This window comes from Drosophila virilis, chromosome 3, assembly GCF_030788295.1.
Source record: "Drosophila virilis strain 15010-1051.87 chromosome 3, Dvir_AGI_RSII-ME, whole genome shotgun sequence".
Classification (NCBI taxonomy): Eukaryota; Metazoa; Arthropoda; class Insecta; order Diptera; family Drosophilidae; genus Drosophila; species Drosophila virilis.
The window spans coordinates 25,598,007-25,617,444 of NC_091545.1; the positions used below are offsets into that span (position 1 = coordinate 25,598,007).

The 19,438-nt window shown below is 40.6% G+C and overlaps 4 protein-coding genes across 4 annotated transcripts; 3 read left to right on the forward strand and 1 right to left on the reverse strand.

Annotated features, from left to right (window-relative positions):
- The first annotated feature begins 12,581 nt into the window (after positions 1–12,581).
- On the forward strand, positions 12,582–13,187 carry LOC6623121 (peptidyl-prolyl cis-trans isomerase). The gene has a single exon (XM_002048522.4). It carries the CDS (start codon positions 12,656–12,658, stop codon positions 13,148–13,150), a length of 495 nt encoding a protein of 164 aa, XP_002048558.1. The 5' UTR covers positions 12,582–12,655; the 3' UTR covers positions 13,151–13,187.
- Positions 13,188–13,227: 40 nt separating this feature from the next.
- LOC6624417 (ketohexokinase) lies at positions 13,228–14,490 on the reverse strand. Its single transcript, XM_002048523.3, has one exon. It carries the CDS (start codon positions 14,488–14,490, stop codon positions 13,228–13,230), a length of 1,263 nt encoding a protein of 420 aa, XP_002048559.1.
- An 887-nt stretch (positions 14,491–15,377) lies between these two features.
- On the forward strand, positions 15,378–16,233 carry LOC6623127 (peptidyl-prolyl cis-trans isomerase). The gene is made up of 2 exons (XM_002048524.4): positions 15,378–15,503; positions 15,575–16,233. The coding sequence occupies exon 2, from the start codon at positions 15,613–15,615 to the stop codon at positions 16,105–16,107; it is 495 nt and encodes a 164-aa protein (XP_002048560.1). The 5' UTR covers positions 15,378–15,503; positions 15,575–15,612; the 3' UTR covers positions 16,108–16,233.
- A 386-nt stretch (positions 16,234–16,619) lies between these two features.
- On the forward strand, positions 16,620–17,763 carry LOC6623884 (ketohexokinase). Its single transcript, XM_002048525.4, has one exon. The coding sequence runs from the start codon at positions 16,740–16,742 to the stop codon at positions 17,706–17,708; it is 969 nt and encodes a 322-aa protein (XP_002048561.1). The 5' UTR covers positions 16,620–16,739; the 3' UTR covers positions 17,709–17,763.
- Positions 17,764–19,438: the final 1,675 nt, after the last annotated feature.

Sequence of the window (19,438 nt, forward strand, 5' to 3'; positions counted from 1 at the left end):
TTTACTGCTTTAGAAAGTTGAATTATGCTTATTCAAAGATAAAAATTATTGCGTTCAGTTCATTTATTTAAATGTCTTGAGACATAAGTCACTCTTTACTTTGGGGAACGTTGGAATGAAACACAAATATACGCTTGGTAGCTATCAAATGTTACAGCAAAATGATAAAATATATTCAATGTAACAATTACAATATCTACTTAAAACTCTTGACCTGAAAAGCCCCGAATGCAATATAAGCAAGTTCTAGTGCTGGACATGTCACAAGCGGGCTGTAGAACGAGGCCATGCTAAATTTACATGAAACTCTCAATAATATAGGCATTTATTTGGCATATATATACATATTTATATATACCTATATCGAGGATCCGAGTCGCGTTTCGGTTCTTATGGAATGCGATGCTACTACGCAATCGATGCAAGCTTTGGGAAACGCTGGAATGGAACACAAGCATAGAGAACGAGGCTACGCTAATAGTTTATGCTACTCTCATACATATGTATGTGATATTTCGCACATATGTTTAATTATATATAGCAAATTTAAGAAACCTATGTCCTTTGCAGTGCGTACACAACTACGCAATCGACTTAAGCTTTTTAAGAAACGCTGGAATGAAACATGTGCTTAGTGGCAATTTGGTAAAATAATTTCAAAAGCAAAAAGCTTAACTTAAACCTCTTGAACTAAAGAGTCCCGAGTGCAATTCTATTGCTAGACATGTCACAAGCTGGATATAGAACGAGGCTATGCTAAATTGATATGAAACTGTCATTCATATAGATATGTATTTCGCATTTTATACATACATACATCCCTTCATACACACAAACACACACACACAGTTTGAGAGCTCGCTCCAAGTTCCAGTTATTGTCGTGGCTCGTGTATTCGGTAACTTCCAGGCCGTTACCTTTTATTCCGTTTGCCCATCAGAAATCTCTCGTGCATAAGAAACATTTTAATTTTGAAAGGAACTGACTCCAATGGAAATTGCCATAATATCGTATCACACACACACACACGCCCGCACACAAATACACTCGCCCTTTATAGAGTGGCACACGGACGAGTGTGCTTTTACATAAATAAAAATAACACAGCACGGCAAAGAAATGAAAAAAGTTAAATTGAATTGTGTTCGCTCAGGATATTTACTTCAATACACATATATACATATATATATATATATATATTTGTTCCTTCGGTTTTCCTTGGCTTACCACAATTCCTGCTGTCGCTATGCTGTCCTTCTGCACTTGAAGCACAAGTAAAGGCAACTTTTTCCAGTTATTTCCTTATTTTTGCCTTCTTTATTTTGGTTAGGTGTAACAGAACTGTCAAAGTTGCTGAAATTCTTGAATTGACTTGCAGCCAATGAAATAAGTTGAGTACAAGCATTATATATAGACAAGCATATGATTATTATTTATATTGTAAAGGATATAGTTACAAATAAGCCGGCTTGAGCCGGGAAACCTTTTAGCTAGAAATCGAAGCTTAAACAAAATCAGTTGCCCAAAAAAGTGCTAAGCTCGGCTGCCGAGGCTTAAAGTAATAGCTTTTGAAATATATCTCAGATTCAACACATGGCCTTATCTATGCCAACCTTGCATAGGTGTTGAAGTTGGCTTCAGGAATCAATCTTTTTCAGTCAGACATCCCAAACCTATAGCTACATACTGTCGCAATACGATCCTGCCTACATATATATGATGTTGGCTGGATGAGATCAGCTGCCTTATGAGCTGACATTCAATTATAATCATATGGCAGGCGCGATAACAATGTGTATTCAACTTTATAATAATGTTTAAGCTGTGTGTGTGTGTGTGTGTGTGTGTATTAAATATGACCTGGAGCGAGGCTAATTTCCTACGCACCACAGCACCACATAACCCAAATGACCAAACCTGTCGCCAGTGAATGGGCTGCTGTCACGTCATTCGTCTGGTCTGGCCTGGTTCTGGGTTTGAGTTGGGGTTTGGGTTGGGGTTCGGGCTTACTTCTGTTTGCTCGTGTAGCGAACCCATGTCATTGTGCCTGTGCTGGTCTCTGCAACAATCAATTTCCATATACAGCATATACATATCTTTACATACTCGTCCGCAACTTTGCCTGCCCAAAAAACAGAGTAAAAAAAAAAACCACACATTCGCAGTTGCTGTGCTTGTTTATGAGTTGATGTTGATATTCGTGGTCACATTAAGCCATACGTCGCCATATTACAGCGCGTCACGTCAGTCAGACATAATGTCGCGGCCATGTACTAACTGGCCGCACTGACGAACTGTCAACTTACTGTCAATATAATGTCGCACTCATTATACCCTGCAACCACTCAAACTAGGGTATTCTGGTTTTGTGCACATCTAGGCAGAGGACAGCTTCTCCGAGCCCATAACGAATATATATATATACATTCTTGATTAGCTCATAGAGTATATATATGATTGATCAACCATAGAGAGTATATATATTCTTGATCAACCATAGAGATTATATATATATATATTCTTGCAGCAACAAGAGTAATCCGACTGCTGGTCTGTCCATGGACGCGTCGTTCTCAGAGACTATTCAAGCTAAAGACTGTGAGAGTCCTTTCATTGTCACGTACATCAAGCTAAGTTTAATTCATCGATAACAATCGATAAGAATCGATTTTAAGCTTAGGTTCTCAGAGCTCCCAAGGGCTAAACATACTAAATTTGTGTTGTAGGCTTTCTTTTAGTCGTGCACTCCCGACGAGGGGGCACACTTGTTTTAGTTGCGAGCTGGCGGCCCCCTGCCCCCCCTGCCCAATCCGTCACGTCATTCTGGCTTGTTATTGTTGATTTTTGGTCGTCGAGTGTTGGAGAGTGCATAAATTTATTCTTTACGTTTTGTTTGACTTTCGTACAAAATTTGTGCGCTTATGCTTTATTCTTGGCGACAACATCCACCTACCAGCGCCACCCTCTACCCTGGTTTATCCGCACAAGTTGGGAACGTTGTTTGGGCTCCCTCTTATACATGTTTATATATATATATATATTTTTTTTGTCATGTGTGCGCGGTAATGTTGTTTTCTCGACACTCTCTGTACTCGGTAATGGTCTCGATTTGAAAGTTAATGTAATCAGCTCGAATATTGTGGCACATAAACATGCCTCCCCCATCCGCAGTGCCACTCGATTGATTGGTATTTGAGCAATACGCACATCATGATAGGCAAACATATTCCATTGAGTGCTTCTATGGTTCGTATCAAGATTTGGTTGCAATTCAATCATATTTAATCAGCTGACGCTTAGATCAAAGCCTAATAGTTGTTGACCATTCAAGAACTCACCTGTGCGGCCTTCTGTTAACTGTCGTTAATAGGTTCATCCAATTTACAAATACTCAAGTCTGCCAAATAGACATGGAACTAGCACCATTCTGAATTTTTGTAAATATTATTAAGAAAAACCTTAAATATGTTCTTGTGCACAGCATATAGAACTTATAGCATTCACTTGGCTTCTCTGCGTCGCAGCTCGACTTATCGATAAGTGCAAGAAATACATTCGCCGCGCTTCCCCACATTTCCCCAAGCCACACGAAACCAATTATAATTGAAAGAGAGACAAGATATAACTTCGATTTTATTAGTTCTTTCTATTAAATAGAATTGCGCCAGCCGTTAGATTCTATTCTATTCTTGATGGGAATTCTCCACTAGTTCGCAATTCTTTCCCTATGTGGGGATCTGAACATCGCAAGCAATATTAGTTATGTATTTAAACTGTACATCAAACAGATAGTCCTTTTATAATTGAACTTACGGGCACGCATCTTTCCAGCACATATTCCAGCTCATGCATTGCTCATAAAGTGTAGAACATTGCTGCTCTGTTGGGTAAATACTTGTGGAACTGCTCATTGGACAATCAGCAACTAATTGAGAAAATGAGAGTTATGAATAAATTGTATTGTGCTGGCATTAAGTATGCTTATTTTATAAGTTCTGCGTGGGATACTGCGCATACTTCTGATTGTCTGATTGGCACAGTGAAATCGCTGATGGATAACAACTTGGCGGCAATCGCACAAATGCTCTCGTTCCTACACACACCCACACACACCAGTTGGATAACATCAATGGCAGGACAAGTGACTAACATAGGATGACAGCCATGTGGAACGTCGGAGCGGACATAAGCGAGCATTTGATGCCCGCACAAATGCATTCGGAAGCGGATATGGAAGTGGAAGAGGAAGCGGCAATGCTGTGACGCAAGCTGCGACGTTTGAGAAACGGCTGAAATTTGCTGCCTCTTGTCAGCCACAGCGCTGGCTAACCAGCAGCAGAAGGACCCGCGATCTGCGACCGGGCATATTGAGTGCTTGATTGCCCTAATGAACGCCTCAATGCCGACAAGTTGTTAGCAGTAAAGGACACTTTGCCTGCCCGCCAGCTGTCGCAGGCGCATTTGTCACATTCCATTCTCAGCTGCCATTCTCCGGAATCGCTGATTTGTGACGGTATCATATATGCATATAGATACCCAGCGAAAATGGGTAAGCTGTGCCTGTTTTCATGGAAATGTCTGCAACAGAAAACATTTCCGAACCCATAGAATATATATATTCTTGAACAGGAGACAAGCTGAGTCGATTTAGCCATATTCGGCTATTAGTCGAAACTAAAAGAGCTATTCATATTTTTTCAAAATATTTTCAAAATATCGATAAGTATCGATTTTGTGATGCCTGTTTAAGAGTAACTCGATAATAATAAAAGCTAGAAACACCAATCTTAGCATGTAAGTATTCATATAGTTTATAAGATAAGTTAAGAATAGATAAGGAATATTTTACGCCACATTCTTCCCAAACTTGGGACCACCGTAATTGATGAAGGTAGAGCCTCGTGCTTTGTTTTGTGCTCACTTGTCTATACCGTATTATAACTTAAATTGTCATAACAATGTAGCATAAACACCAGAGTTAATCAAGACTGGGTATCTGAGTATCAGGGTATCTGTTGGGCGAACAGGTAAGATTTACGAACCGAAGCCAAGGCGACTGGTTTGAATTGTGAACCGAGTCTCAGGTTTGCTGCCCTAATTGATATATCTACTTACTTTTCCGCTGTTTTAAAGATTAAATAGCCGCCTTGTTGCTCCCATTTGGAAAAAAATAAAATAAAATAAAAATAAATAAGAAGATTCTCCAGGCATATTGTGAGAACTTTATGTTAAGGACTGAAATTCAATATGTGGATTTAGTTGTATGCCACGGGCTATGCTTAATTAGGTTTCGTTCGTTTCGTTTCAGTTGGGCATAATTAGAGCCTAAGGACTTGAGCTGATTTGGTACCCGAGGCGGCCGCATCAACGCATCAATAGGATGCGGCAGTCACAGTCGAACCTTGGGCCAAGGTCCGTGCTTCGTTTTCAGTTAGGGTCGAATGCGAGTGGAAATCAAATTATTTTAATGATACACAAATTGATACTTTGAGACAAAATAACAAACCAAATGAAAATTGCTGCCAGCATTTTCGACTACTTTTGGTAGCTATGGCATCCGGAGGGACAGGACAGAGCGACAGAGAGAGAGGGATGGAGAGAGCGAGCGAGAGAGAGAGAGAGTAAAAATATCAAGCGAGCAACGCTGCGATGAAAATTAAGTGAAAATTGGATTCTATACATTTTGTTCTTATTTCTTATTTTTTTGTTTTCCTTTCTTTTCGCCTTTGCTCATTTTCATTTCGGGCAAATTGAGTTGAGGATGGGTCGAGTGGAGTGTTTAATACCTGAAGCGTGTGCAATTGTTATTATTATGCAAATTTTCCTTTTCATTGCATGCGTGTTTTTCTTTTGCTCGCTCCTCATCCCGTTCGTAATTTAAATAATGGCACAAAAGGTTGGCACAATAATGAGAGACAATTGAAATGTCAATAATATGCAATTGTCTGCACTGATAGGTTCTTAGGGGAAAATACTTTCAGCCGGGCAACAAAAATAGAAAACATTGCGACAAATTTACAGTTGAGACTTAGTTCAGTCAGCATTAAGGGTTGCTGTTTAGGATTGGCTGAGAAATACCTTTAAAAAAATTTGGTAACATCTTAAAACAAAAAGAACCACTGTCTGAGATAAAATACTCATGTATATATATATATGACTTAAGGATTAATAGATGGATTTAGATATGTGAGGGGAATCGTTAAGCTCGGATTTGCAGATTTTGCTCAGGCTTTCTTAAAGAGCGCAAAACTTTACCTTAAAAAAAAACATTTCTCGACTGATTCATTCTATAAAAATATCTGATACTGTCCTCCTATGTTGCAAAGATTATAATAGCATAAACAAAGTCTTTCATACTAGAATGATAAAGTCAACCGATCAGGCCGACTTAAAGACTAGTTAGCATAAACAAACAGACAAATGAACACACGAACAGAAGGAATATTTTTGTATACAGTGGGAGTTGTCTCTAGACGTTACAAATTTCCTTATATAATTTTTAAAACCTCTGCAAGGGTATAAAAGGTCTCATATGCCTTAACGAGTCATGATTTCTATCTGTGATGCTGGCTGTTTTATTTTCGAGCCAAACATGTGGGTAAACTATTATAAATAAACTTTCAATGCAGGTTGAAGTTTTGCTCTCTGCCGTATTGATGGCACTCACTTGTCGAAGCCAAAACTCATTTACATTCCGGCTAATTTGCGTACACATGCAGAAATGTACGCAAATGTAGCCCAAATTAGTTTTTCAGCCTGCGAGCGGTTGAGCAAACAAAACCAAATTCCAAAGATGATTATTTTAAATAAAGTTACGAAACTCTGCAGACGCGTGCAAAAGTTACATATCAAGCAAATTTCTAAGCATCAATCCCAGCTGGGGCTAGGAGCAGGGGCTCTCCTTGTGAAAATGAATGCTATCCATAGATATGCCAGATCTACAGGTTCTGTTAGCCAACTGCAAACAAGCTAACAAATAAACAAACATGCAAACAACAATAACATTACAATGCCTGACTGGATGCATAAGATCTTGACCGGACGAAGCGGGGCGGGGCGGGGCGGGGCGGTACGGGACGCAGTGCAAAGGTTGGCATCGTGTTTATCAAGAGCCACAAGGCATTAATTACGCATACGCAACGTTGACCGCAGCCAAGCAAACGATTGTGTAACAGCCGCCGCCAGTTCGTCATTTGGGGGTGGCTTTCGCTCGGTTAACTGCGCAAGGTAAAGCATGCAGGTAAATTACAGGATGAGCAGAGTCGGTGACTTTTTGAATGCCCAAAGCACGTTTTAATTAAGTCAGCCAATCGATAAAGTGCCGCACATACATACATATATAAGTCACACACACAAACATTTCAGGCAAATTGCTATGAAGTTGCTTGCAAAGAAAAGAAGCGAATAAATTACTTGAGATTTAATTGGAAATAAACATATTATCTTATTATAACAATATAGATTCGGCTCTTGCTATTGATAAGGCACAGATATATATATACTTTACGAGGTCGAAGATTGCGACCTCTGCAAGCGTATGAAGTACCTGTAAACTACATATATTAAATATTCAATTTGAAACTAAATGGTTCGCAGTTGCCTTTACACATGTTCTTATTATAGCTATAGTAATATATGTATGTACCTAACTGGGTCTAGGGTGTTATCATCTGCAAGAGTATGAAAAACTTGTAAAATGCATCTAGTTTTATTTCATTTTAAATTAAAAAATTAGGATTGCCTTAACTTATGGTGTAACCATAATAGTATAGATTCGCCTGTTGATATTGATTAGGAATATATATATATATATATAAATGTATAAAAAACTTGTAAGCTATATATGCTTATATTTCATTTGGCTCAAACTGCCTTTACTTATGTTCTTAAAATAACTATTATATTATATATATATTATACTCTTCACGGACTTGTAAGCTACGTATATTTATATTATGGCAATATCAATTTATCTATATATATACCTTATGGGGTCGTAGATTTAAATATATTCTCTGCAAGAGTATGAGCTTTCCATAAAAAAACGACTTGGCATGGTCAAGTTTCTTTTATTTTAATTTATCTGCGCGCATAGAATATTTGACCCTTGCTTTCCATCATGAAAACTGAACTTTGAGAAAATGTAGACCAGGTTTACAGTACTTTTTGTCTCTCAGTTGTTGTCAGCTGCTTTCTCGCTGTCGCTTTCTTCAGCTACTTCATGGACTTTATGAAAATCGCATACAAAGGCGATAAAATGTACATGCGTGTGTGAATACCAGGCTAGTAATACTTCTGAAAGTACAAGTGGATTTATTTACTATTAAAATAATATACTGATAATAATAATTGTTGACGTTCTCCGTTTTTGGTATTAAAGCTGCGTTCATTTCAAGTAAGATTTAAAGAGAGCCCTCTACATGGTAAAATACCTGAGGCATGCACACTTTTTACCTGGCTGTGGCGTAAGAAAACTTTAGGCAAATATGAATGAAAGTTTAGATGAATGCTCAAGCTGAGCGCTTCAACGGAAGCGGAAGTCAATTTTTGTGCTATAGAAATTGAAATGAAATGTCAAGAAAATGAAGCCAGGCCAACAAAATGAGAAAAGTTTGGCGAGCATAAAAGAAAATGTTGCAAATACATACATTGAGCTGATGACATGTATATGTATAAATATGTATGTACACATCCATTTAACTACATAGTCGAGTTTTATGGCTGACAGGAACAGCAAGCTGAGGCAGAGCGCAAGGTCGCTCTTCAAACTCAAATTGCTGCCTTTTTGTTTGACATTATCGAAGGATGTGGCCCGTGCTGATTGTTGTTGTTGTTGCTGCTGCTGCTGCCAGGTCTTCGGTTTGCTTTGCCAGCAGTAACAGATACAGAAACAGGAGGTACATGGCGTATAATAAAAGAAATAAAAGCACTTTTGTCCCCGAGTCGATGCGGGCTATGTAAACACAAACACGACAAGCGACCCAAAACGCGCTTTGATCTGCCGCCTGGACTGCTATACCCAGACGACAGGAGCGTAGCTGGGGGCTGCTGTTGCTGATACTGATGCCTCATGCTGCATTACGCGGACATTGAACTGTCAGGACATGCGGCCCATTGTTCACGTGCTCGTGTTGGGCGAGCAAGTTACTCAATTACCCAAGTGTCCAGTCGAGCTTATCAGCATTGGAACAGGATCGCCCCGGCGAGCAGCTGAACCCCCGGTGCTCCAATGCAGATTGTTACCATTTTATGTTGCATCCTGTACAGCTGCGAGAACCCCCGCCACGACTCCCTTTGTTGCTCGCTTTGATTAAATGTCAAAACAATTGCGCGCTGCAGCATAATCAAAGCGCTGCTTGCGTAATTGCCCAATGAAGCGGAAGTGGCTCGAATACGGGACGCGAGCTCACAAAAAAAACAAAGAACAAAAAACTGTAAAAATAACGAAAATTTGCTCCTGTTGAAAGCAAGAGATACCCTGTAACCAGATAAGAATGCCCGCCAATGCACATGCACATTTAACTAGTAAGAATGTACTACAATACAATAAAATCGAACAAATAAAGTAGGTTGAGTTAAGTTAATGAGAATCGCTTAGGAAGGCAATATTCCTTGTAGAAGATAAATAGATAACTGGCACCTAAGTAGTCTATCAAGTTTTCTATTTAATGCTGTCGAGTGTGCCGTTTCTACTTATTTTATACGGAAGGCATTAGCACACGGAAAAGTGATGAGAATCGCAAAGAAGGGCATACTCAGTGGCGATGTAACATAGCTATCTTTCTAGTCTGTCTGGCTTCAGTTCATTTTGAGCTAGTTTTGTCTACTCCACGCAGTCTGATGAATCATACAAAGGTCATTAAACACGGTGAGATGATGAGAATCGCAAAGAAAGGCATACTCATTGGAAATGTAACATAATTATCTATCTAGTCTGTCTAGCTTCAGTTCATTTTGAGCTAGTTTTGTATACTCCACGAAGCCTGGCATGTCTGCTTCTGTCTATTTCTTACATAGGGTATTAAAATAACACGGCGAATATCCGCAAGTGAGGGCAGCAGATAAATTTGCACTAGAGGGTAATCGACACCATACACAGCTCCTCCTAGCACATGCTTTCTTGCTGATTTAACCAATATAAGGCCCCAGCTCCCTTTTGCTGTGAGCAAACGATGATGGGAAATTATATTTGTCATATGTCAAAAGAAGCCTTTCTTTCGACCAGTCTTAGATGACAATCTGAAATGATTAATTCATCAAATTGTTGCCTCGAAGGCTTTTGTTTAATTTTATGTGAATAATTACAAAGCTGAAATTTTTGTTGAATTTCCCAAAGTAAATAGATAAAAGTTGCTCAAGTGATTACACAGCTAAAATGAAAACTTTCAACTTGTCCAGCCAGTCGAAATGCCCGGGGTGGACGTGGCTCTTCATTTGATATTTCAATTTTGGATTTCATGAAAAATTGTTGACTGGAAAAGTGCACGCGAAATACTCGAACTGTCGGCCGAGTAAACAAAAAATTGTAAATATTGCCCAAAAAAAAAAAAATTAATTCATAAATATTCAAATGAAAAACCTCATGCCAGGCGAACAAATCTGCGTCAGGACGAGCCAAGTCAAATCAAATTATGGATAATTTATACATACAATTTCCACTGGACTGATGCTGCTCCTCCTGCTCCTCCTGCTGCTCCTGCTGCTGCACAGGATCGCCAAGGCAAGGAACTGTGGCCGCGACGGAAACTGGCCGACTTGGCTTCACTTCTGCCGCTTGATTGAAACTCATTTATCATCATAAATTAGTGCGGAGCGGGGGCATGCGGAATGCGGCATGAAATCAAGGAAGAGATTCATCATGCGCCTGAACGTGGGCGTGGCCGTGGCCGTCAGCTGGGCAGCGGCATGTAATCCAGCTCAGATTGAAAATTAATGAGGTCATCACGTTGCACACACACAGACACACACACACACACACACACACACTTGAAATTCGTTGCTGTAAAATCAGCGACGACAAAAATTATTTACCATTTCTTATATCTTGTCTATTGTGGATTTTTTTCCACTACCATATTCAGTTTAGCAGAACGCGAACAGCCCTCTGCTGCGATACAAGTCAACGCTAATGAAAGAACCTCGTCCATGGGGTGTACTCGACTAGCATGAAATGTACGGAATTGCATGGAAAATTTGATGAAAAAATTATTCTCATACTTCGAGATGGCAAAGATAGTCCGCATGCAAATCTGTTGAGCCACATGTGCTTGGACAGGGTATAGCACAGTCGTTGTTTATGTGCGTTACATTTATTTTTTCTCTCAGCTCGGGCTTTTGTTTGGAGGTGTGTTTATTGTGCCACACTTGTCTCTGGCAGCGACTGGACCAACCCTCCGGTCTTGCCACTAAAATGAACTGCGTTGGAAATAAAAATTAATTGCGGACTGGCTGGTCGGCGGCATGTGGCCGGCTGGCAACCACTTACATAAATCAAAATTCTGCGCATTTAGGGCATTTAGGCATTTCGAATTTTTTTCACAGCCAGCAAATGCAAATAAGATGATAAGGAATGTCCCTCATTTACGATCCCCATTGTCCACGTGGCCCCTATAATTATTTGAGCGATTCATGAGGCATACAATAAATAAAGCGCGCATCTAATTATAAGTCCAACTGTAGTTGTCAAATATTTAATTTTCTTTACTTGTGAACGTATAAGATTGTACGATGTATACATATTTTTGTGAAACTTTGTGCGGAGCATCAAAGATAACATCCCCAACGTCCTATGTACGCAGCCATAAGGTATGTGTTGCGATAGGATGGGACGTGCCTAAATTAAATTGTTGTTTGAAGAACTTTGGGATATATTATTAGTTGACAGAGTGCCACAGAAGTGAGTTGTATTTATTAAATTCTTAATCTGTTCACGGACACTCACAGCCAGTTCCATCGGCAAACGCGTGGCCAAAATCTCTACGCTGATATTGCAATTTATTTAAATAATCTAGCAATAATTCAAATAGCCAAAAGCCCATGAAAGAGCATTAAAAACTGCCCAAAATGTTAACCCTTTTCAACACGAAAATAAAATGGTGATGCAGCCCTTTGCAATCAATTGAAATTGTATTTGTATATATACATATATATACACCTATATAGGCGAATATCTGATAATTTATTACCTTTACATTTTGGCCAGGACGAACCAGTTGGGTTTGGCTGGCAAGGTAATTATTATCGCTGGCCAGCGTGGCGCATACGTAATGAATGGCCGGTTTAAACGGTTTAAGGTTATGTGACATTCTTTTTATGCAGCATCGCAGCAGTTTTTGCCATTTCCCATTTTCCATTTCCATTCACCATTTATACGAGATTTTCCACGAATTTATGGCTTTGACCTTTAAGTGCCACAAGGGAAAACATTTTCATTACATCTCTCATACAAAATAACGAATTTTTTATTATATTTCTTGTGCGCTTTGATATTATTCGTTTCTCGAAAATCTTTAAGAAAATTCAATTAACAATTTGTATTGAATTTCATCTGCTCTTCCCTGATATTATTACACTAAGTAGGCTTTAAATAGAATTTACTAAAAATCTGGGAAGAAATCCAAAAGTCTACACATGTAAATTGCCTTGCTTAGCAAAAATGTCCTTGCCTCGTGTTTTCTTTGACATAACTGCAGATGGGGATAAACTGGGACGTATTACAATGGAACTGCGCTCGGATGTGGTTCCAAAGACCGCCGAAAACTTTCGCGCTCTGTGCACCGGGGAGAAGGGCTACGGCTACAAGGATTGTCCGTTTCATCGAGTTATACCGAATTTCATGTGCCAAGGCGGCGACTTTACCAACCAGAACGGCACAGGTGGACGTTCGATCTATGGCCACAAGTTTCCCGATGAGAACTTTGAGCTGAAGCACTCGGGACCGGGCACCCTGTCGATGGCCAATGCTGGACCCAATACGAATGGCTCGCAGTTTTTTATATGCGTGGGCAAAACTTCGTGGCTGGACAATAAACATGTCGTCTTTGGGAAAGTCGTCGATGGCATGGATATAGTTCGAAAGATCGAATCGATGGGATCTAACTCGGGCAAGACAACCAAGAGGATTGTAATTGAGGACTGTGGCGACGTGTAGAGAGGGGGGGGGCATTTAATTCGAAACGTAATTAAAAACATAATTTTACGTTTCAATTATTGATTAACATTTATTTACTACCTCAAACGTTTGGCCCTTAATTGAACACTTTTTCTGCTGATATTACTCAAGCGATATCCAGATTTACGTATGCTTGAGCTGGGCATAGGCACTGGCGTCGGCTCCTTGTGTGAATCCGGCTCACTGTCGCCGGAGGAGTCCTCCGCTAGACCATAGTTGGATCTGTCAAATCTTTGCAACAATTTGGTGGCCAGCTTGCCATCACTGGGCTGGATTTTGCGGTTCATAAACTTTCTGCAGATAACAGTTTCGGCCTCATCATCCTCAGACACATTCTCGGACCGATGCTCGATGACATTCGTCAATGTTACGGGATAAGTATTAAGTGTGGCTATGTGATTGTAGCCCGAACTGGTTGCCTTATGCCCGGCCACACGATTGCCCAGCGCGACGGCATCTGCCAGAGGCATCTCCCGAACGTAGAGCGCATAAATGATGGCGGCCGTAAAGCACTCCCCAACGCCATAAGTGTCCTTAGCCCTTTGATTTGTGCTTGCGGCCAGTTCGTAGTATTTGCCCTTGTTATCCAAGCAACCGGCACCCAGTGGGCCCCAGGAGCAAATAATGCACGGCCTGCGCACATTGATACTGTATGGCAGAGGCAGAACCTTAGCCAGTTGCAAGCAGGTCTCCTGCACCGACTGCCAGCCCAGATCAAGCGCCAGCTCCCTGGAGAATATCAAATAGTCGCACATATCGAACAGATCGATGTTCTCCTTGTAGCAGCTGTCCACCTTTAGCGATATCTGTATGCAATCTGTGCGTCCATTATTATAATCAAGTATAGCGCGGATCATCGGTATGATATCCAGCTTATTGCGCGCCTCAAAGTGCACCCAACCATAGAGACTTAGATCGAGCTTCTTGAAGTCCTCTATTGTGACATATGGAAAATTTCGGGTGCATTGCAAAATGGTGCGACAGCCAGTCTTGCGTACATTTATAACTGTGGTGAACGCCGGATTCTCATCCGTCCGCGGGCAGTGGCTCAAGTCAATGCCGTTTCGCTCCATTTCTAGCAGTATATCTCGCAGCATACTCGAGCGGCTCAGCACGCCAAAGAATTCCACCTGAGCGCCCAGCAGGCGCAGCACAAAGCTCACATTGCTGGCATGTCCACCGCGCTGCCAACGTGTCTCCACAGACCTGAGCTTCTCACCCGCCCAGGGTCCAGTCTCGCATTGTTCGACGATGTCTACCGACATGCCGCCAACGCACAGCATCGGCTTGGTCATGCTCAGGGCGCAGTATGGACTCATGGTTGCTAAAAAATCAATTCAGTTTTGGAAACTATTTGACATAATTTTGATGGGCGATCGAAACTGTGATTAAAACCAAATAAACGGCAGATAAACAAGAGACTTTGGCTGAAGTCTTTATGAAATCTATGTATGCTCTGATATATGCATTAATAGTAAATAGCAAGAAACAACGGATCGATTAAATATGCATGGTATTATAATAATGATATCAAAGAAACTGAATATATATATGTACTTTTCAAGAAGTTACATGTGTTAAAGCTACAAATTTGGCTATTCTAGCTCTTTAGACTTGAAAGATTCGACTCGAGCTTCATCGATTGCTTGGCATCGGGGCACGTTATCGAATATGGAAAGCAAACTCTTACTTTGCGTTAAATTTTTCAAATCCCTATTTCTTATAGGTTCTGAGATCGATAAACTGACGGACATGGCTAGATCGGACTAAGGGGTTCAGGGCATAATCACAGAAATCAATAGAATCTGCGCAGGTGTCTCTCAATAGGCTATACTAGTAAGAAACTATATGATAACTCTTCTCTAGCTCGTTTGTTGTTGTGGTAGAACTAAGAAAAATGCGTTAATATAACAATATTTTCACTATAATTCTATGTTGTACATCTTGGACAGATCAAGCATTTTGTTGATCAATATTGATACTTTTTCTTGCAGTTATGGTTACTTTTTCGTAAGTTAGAGAAGCGGGCAGTTATTATGACACGACACTTAATTTATTGTATTGTTAGATCTTAAGTTCTCACGCGTTTCCTGACTTTGCTTAAGGTTTTCCCAGCTGCAGCGTGTAAGCCAAATGCTCTGCAACTCTCTAGCTGCTAGTTCCTGAAATTTGAATCGGAATAAATTATTATTTACAAGCTTAAAGCAAGCCTTGACACTCTTGTCTATTCAATGATATGTAGCTATGTGCCCGATTCCGCATTCCGTTTAAGGCTGTACAACAGAACGGACCTACAAGTATTTACTTATTATTTGTTAAAGCTACGAAATCGGTAAATATGTTCACAAACATTTATCTGTTCTGACAGCAAATATATTTATTATTATTTTTTGTTTGTTAAAGAACTGGCGTTTTTTCGCAAATTTTGTAATCAAGCAAAAATGTCGCTGCCACGTGTTTATTTCGATATCAACGCCGGCGGCGAGAAACTTGGTCGTATCGTAATGGAGTTACGCTCGGATGTGGTTCCAAAGACCGCCGAAAACTTTCGCGCTCTGTGCACCGGGGAGAAGGGCTACGGCTACAAGGGCTCTCCATTCCATCGCGTCATACCAAATTTCATGTGTCAAGGTGGCGATTTCACCAATCAGAATGGCACGGGCGGACGTTCGATCTATGGCCACAAGTTTCCCGATGAGAACTTTGAGCTGAAGCACTTGGGGCCGGGCACCCTGTCGATGGCCAATGCTGGACCCAATACGAATGGCTCGCAGTTCTTTATATGCACCGAGAAGACCTCCTGGCTGGACAACAAGCATGTCGTCTTCGGTCGAGTTGTGGACGGCATGGATATCATACGCAAGGTCGAATCGATGGGCTCCAATTCTGGGTCAACCACAAAGAAGATTCTTATTGAGGACTGTGGCGCTTTGTAAAGAGGGACGCACACACCTCTTTATTTGGCTGTCAATGATATTTCGAAATGACATTTTACTCAAATTTTCAATGTTGTTCGAGACAGTTTAAAATACACATACATATGTTTGGGCGTTGCAAGCAAAGTTCGTATTTTCGTGTAGGCTAATATTTCTTCACGTCTGTTATCTGGGCTTAAAGCTTTGGTAACAACTAGGCCCAAAGTTGCTGAGCATTGGGACCTTCTGTTTATTTTGGTTCAATTTGGAGAACTATATATATATTTCACTTCCTTACTTAAAAGATATTTGTGCCCATCTCTTAAAAACAAATCTTTCAATCTAATCGGTAGACAAAAAACGAATTCCAAGGCATCTTTCCTTTTCTGGAGACTTCTTGCTTCCACAAAAGCCAAGATCTGCCGTTTCATAGCAATGCCTTTTTCTCCTTTTAAAAAGCCTTATAGCAAGCTTTCATTTTTCTTTTAAATTTAATGCCTACACAAGTTTCCTGAGCCTACAATATTTTCTTTTTTTTTTTGCTTACATGTGCTTACAACATTGTCATTTTATTTATTTTTATCTGAACAAAATTATGAGTCTGAATATATAATAGAATAAACGGTATACGAAAAAGTTTTTGCCATTTGGAGATGGACGAGCCGAATCGAAAATTAAGCTGGGCAGTCGGCAAGAAGACGGTTCTGTGTGTGGGATACTCGGTGATCGACTGCATAACGATCGTTAGGCGATTTCCAAGGATCGATGAGATCGAGCGCGGCGTCAAGGGCTACTGGCAACGGGGCGGAAACGCGGCCAATACTTGCACTGTTTTGCGGAATCTGGGAGTGGACGTGGAATTCTTTGGTGTGTTGAGCACATCGCCCATGTTCAGCATTATGCTGCATGATATGAAAGTGCGTGGCATTAAAATAGACAATTGTCCACGCTCCAATCAGGATCCGCCATTCTCATCGGTTATAGTCAACAAGTCGTCAGGGACATGCACCATTGTCAACTGCAATAACTCATTTCCATACCCAAGTCTGGAGGATTTTAAAAAGCTCGATCTAAGCAAGTACGGTTGGATACATTTTCGAGGCAATAGACCCGAAATCACCTTCGAAATGATGCAGGCTGTGGAGGCCTATAATGCAACGCAAACTGAAAAAATTGTAATATCTGTGGATATGGACGGATCGTTTAAAGAACACTGGCCGCTGGTTGACTACTGTGAATATGCCTTCTTTTATAGACAATTGGCCGATCAACAACAATGGAAGTCGCCAAGGCAGGCCTGCAACAGCATCGACGAGCATCTGGCCATGCGATTCGGCATTAATCTCAAGCGACCTTTAGTCGTTGTTCTATGGAATCTACAAAAAGTCGGCATCATGGACCATAATAGCGATTACCATCGCCCGACTGCCTACAGGCCCAAAAAATTTGTCGACAGCCTTGGCGCAACGGAAGTGTTCATTGGTGCCTTCATCTATGCCGTTTATGTGCGCGAGCGTTCCCATCACATCGCCGCCAACTTTGCCAATCTGATGGCCAGTTACAAATGTATTAAATGCGGCTTCGATCACATTTCCGATATCTTGATGGCACCTGTACTGTAAATGTTGCAATTGCATTTTCCTATTCAGCAATGAAAAACTCCTTTGTGGTTAACAATCGATTTTGTTTCTATAGTAGTCCGATTTTGATAAGGTCTGACTCATGTGTGTGGCCAGATAAAGAATATATATATGTATTTATATACTTGCCTCTAGTCAACTTAAAGCCACATCGGAAGTAGCTTGAGCTTGACTTTAATTCAGTGCACTCGAATGCTTTTTAAGCTCAGATCACAGTTTAATTTCAGCAGCTCGTAAATTGCAGAGAACTTGTGCACGGCATAATTGTGGCATGATTAATTCCACAGTCAGCCAGAAGTTGGTCAGGCGTAAAATAAATGCGCAAAGTTACAAAAGTTGTAGAAAAATGTACGTATTTATGTATATTTTGCAGATTAAGCAATAGTCGGTTGGCTGGCTATGGGAGGGCAGTTAGTGTAAATGTTATGCATGGCATTAAGCGACAGACACAAAACGAGAATGTTTGCCGGTCATTTATCATGGCGGACAACAACAAGGCGGAGCGACAAGGAAGCAGCAACAATTTCGTCAGGAATTTAAGTGACAATTTTCATACAATTTCCACAAGCCGAAAGGACACACGGCACAACGCGGCGTATGAGCGATGATGACGATAATTTCGGCTGGCTAAGAGAAATCGATAAATGTCCAAGCATTTGACATGCGACAAAGACAACCAACTGGAAGTACTTCCGGGCATGGAACTCCATTCCCTTCATTTTTTTGGGTTTTTTCTTTTTCTCTTTCAAGATACCGCGTGATTTTCAGAATGTTCATGTATACTCTGCGTACACTCTGTACTAAATATAGTTATAAACTAACTATCAGGGCTTCAACATGTTTAATGCAAAGCTAAAAGTATGCTGACCAAGGCCATTAACTAATTTTTATTATTTTCTTTGCAATTTCAATTATTTTTCTACTTTGACCAGCTTATTGAGATTGTAGCTTAGATGCTTGAACCTTGGTTTGGTACAAAACATCCCAAGCAATTGCATTACGACTTAATTCGACAGATGCCAACTTCAAGTATGGATCAAATGATGTGCACATAGCTTATATTAAAAACTCTTGAGTAAAACGTTTAATAAAATTGTTAAAAAAATTATAAAATTATTAAATAATATATGACTAATACAGGTTCGAACCCAAACCGAGCTCATTTATGTGGAAAATCAGGCGCACGCAGCGAACCTTAAGTTGAGGAGTAGGTACCTTAGGATTGACTGCTGGGTATCTGTCCGTCGTGCTGGTCGCACTCTTTTCAGTTTCTGCTGACTATTGCAACGTCGAACAATGCAAAACCCAAAATTATGCGTCGCAAATGCGACAAAGCTAACGAGGGGAAAGGGAGGCGCCACTCCAGGCCAAGATGCAGACACAGTCAGAAACGCTTCAAAGCGGCTTCCGGCCGTTGCAGGAACACACAGCGACAATGGCACACACACACGCGCGCACACACACACACACACACACAGCAGGCCGCCATTTATGTAAATTAAAAATTATTTCGACTGTAAAAATTCAGCGGGAATTGTTTTTGGCAAGCGTCGCTGTTGTCTCTGCGGCCCATTTGCAACAAAAACAGCAACACACACACACAGAGAAACACACACACACACACACACACACACTTACTACAACAAAAGCAACTAGGACCTTGGCATTTGAGAAAAAGCATTTGCTTTTTAACTACATTGGCTGTTAAGCAG

Coding starts and splice junctions, on each gene's coding strand:
- LOC6623121 (XM_002048522.4), top strand. CDS start 12,656: ATGTCCTTGCCTCGTGTTTTCTTTGACATAACTGCAGATGGGGATAAA.
- LOC6624417 (XM_002048523.3), bottom strand. CDS start 14,490: ATGAGTCCATACTGCGCCCTGAGCATGACCAAGCCGATGCTGTGCGTT.
- LOC6623127 (XM_002048524.4), top strand. CDS start 15,613: ATGTCGCTGCCACGTGTTTATTTCGATATCAACGCCGGCGGCGAGAAA.
- LOC6623884 (XM_002048525.4), top strand. CDS start 16,740: ATGGACGAGCCGAATCGAAAATTAAGCTGGGCAGTCGGCAAGAAGACG.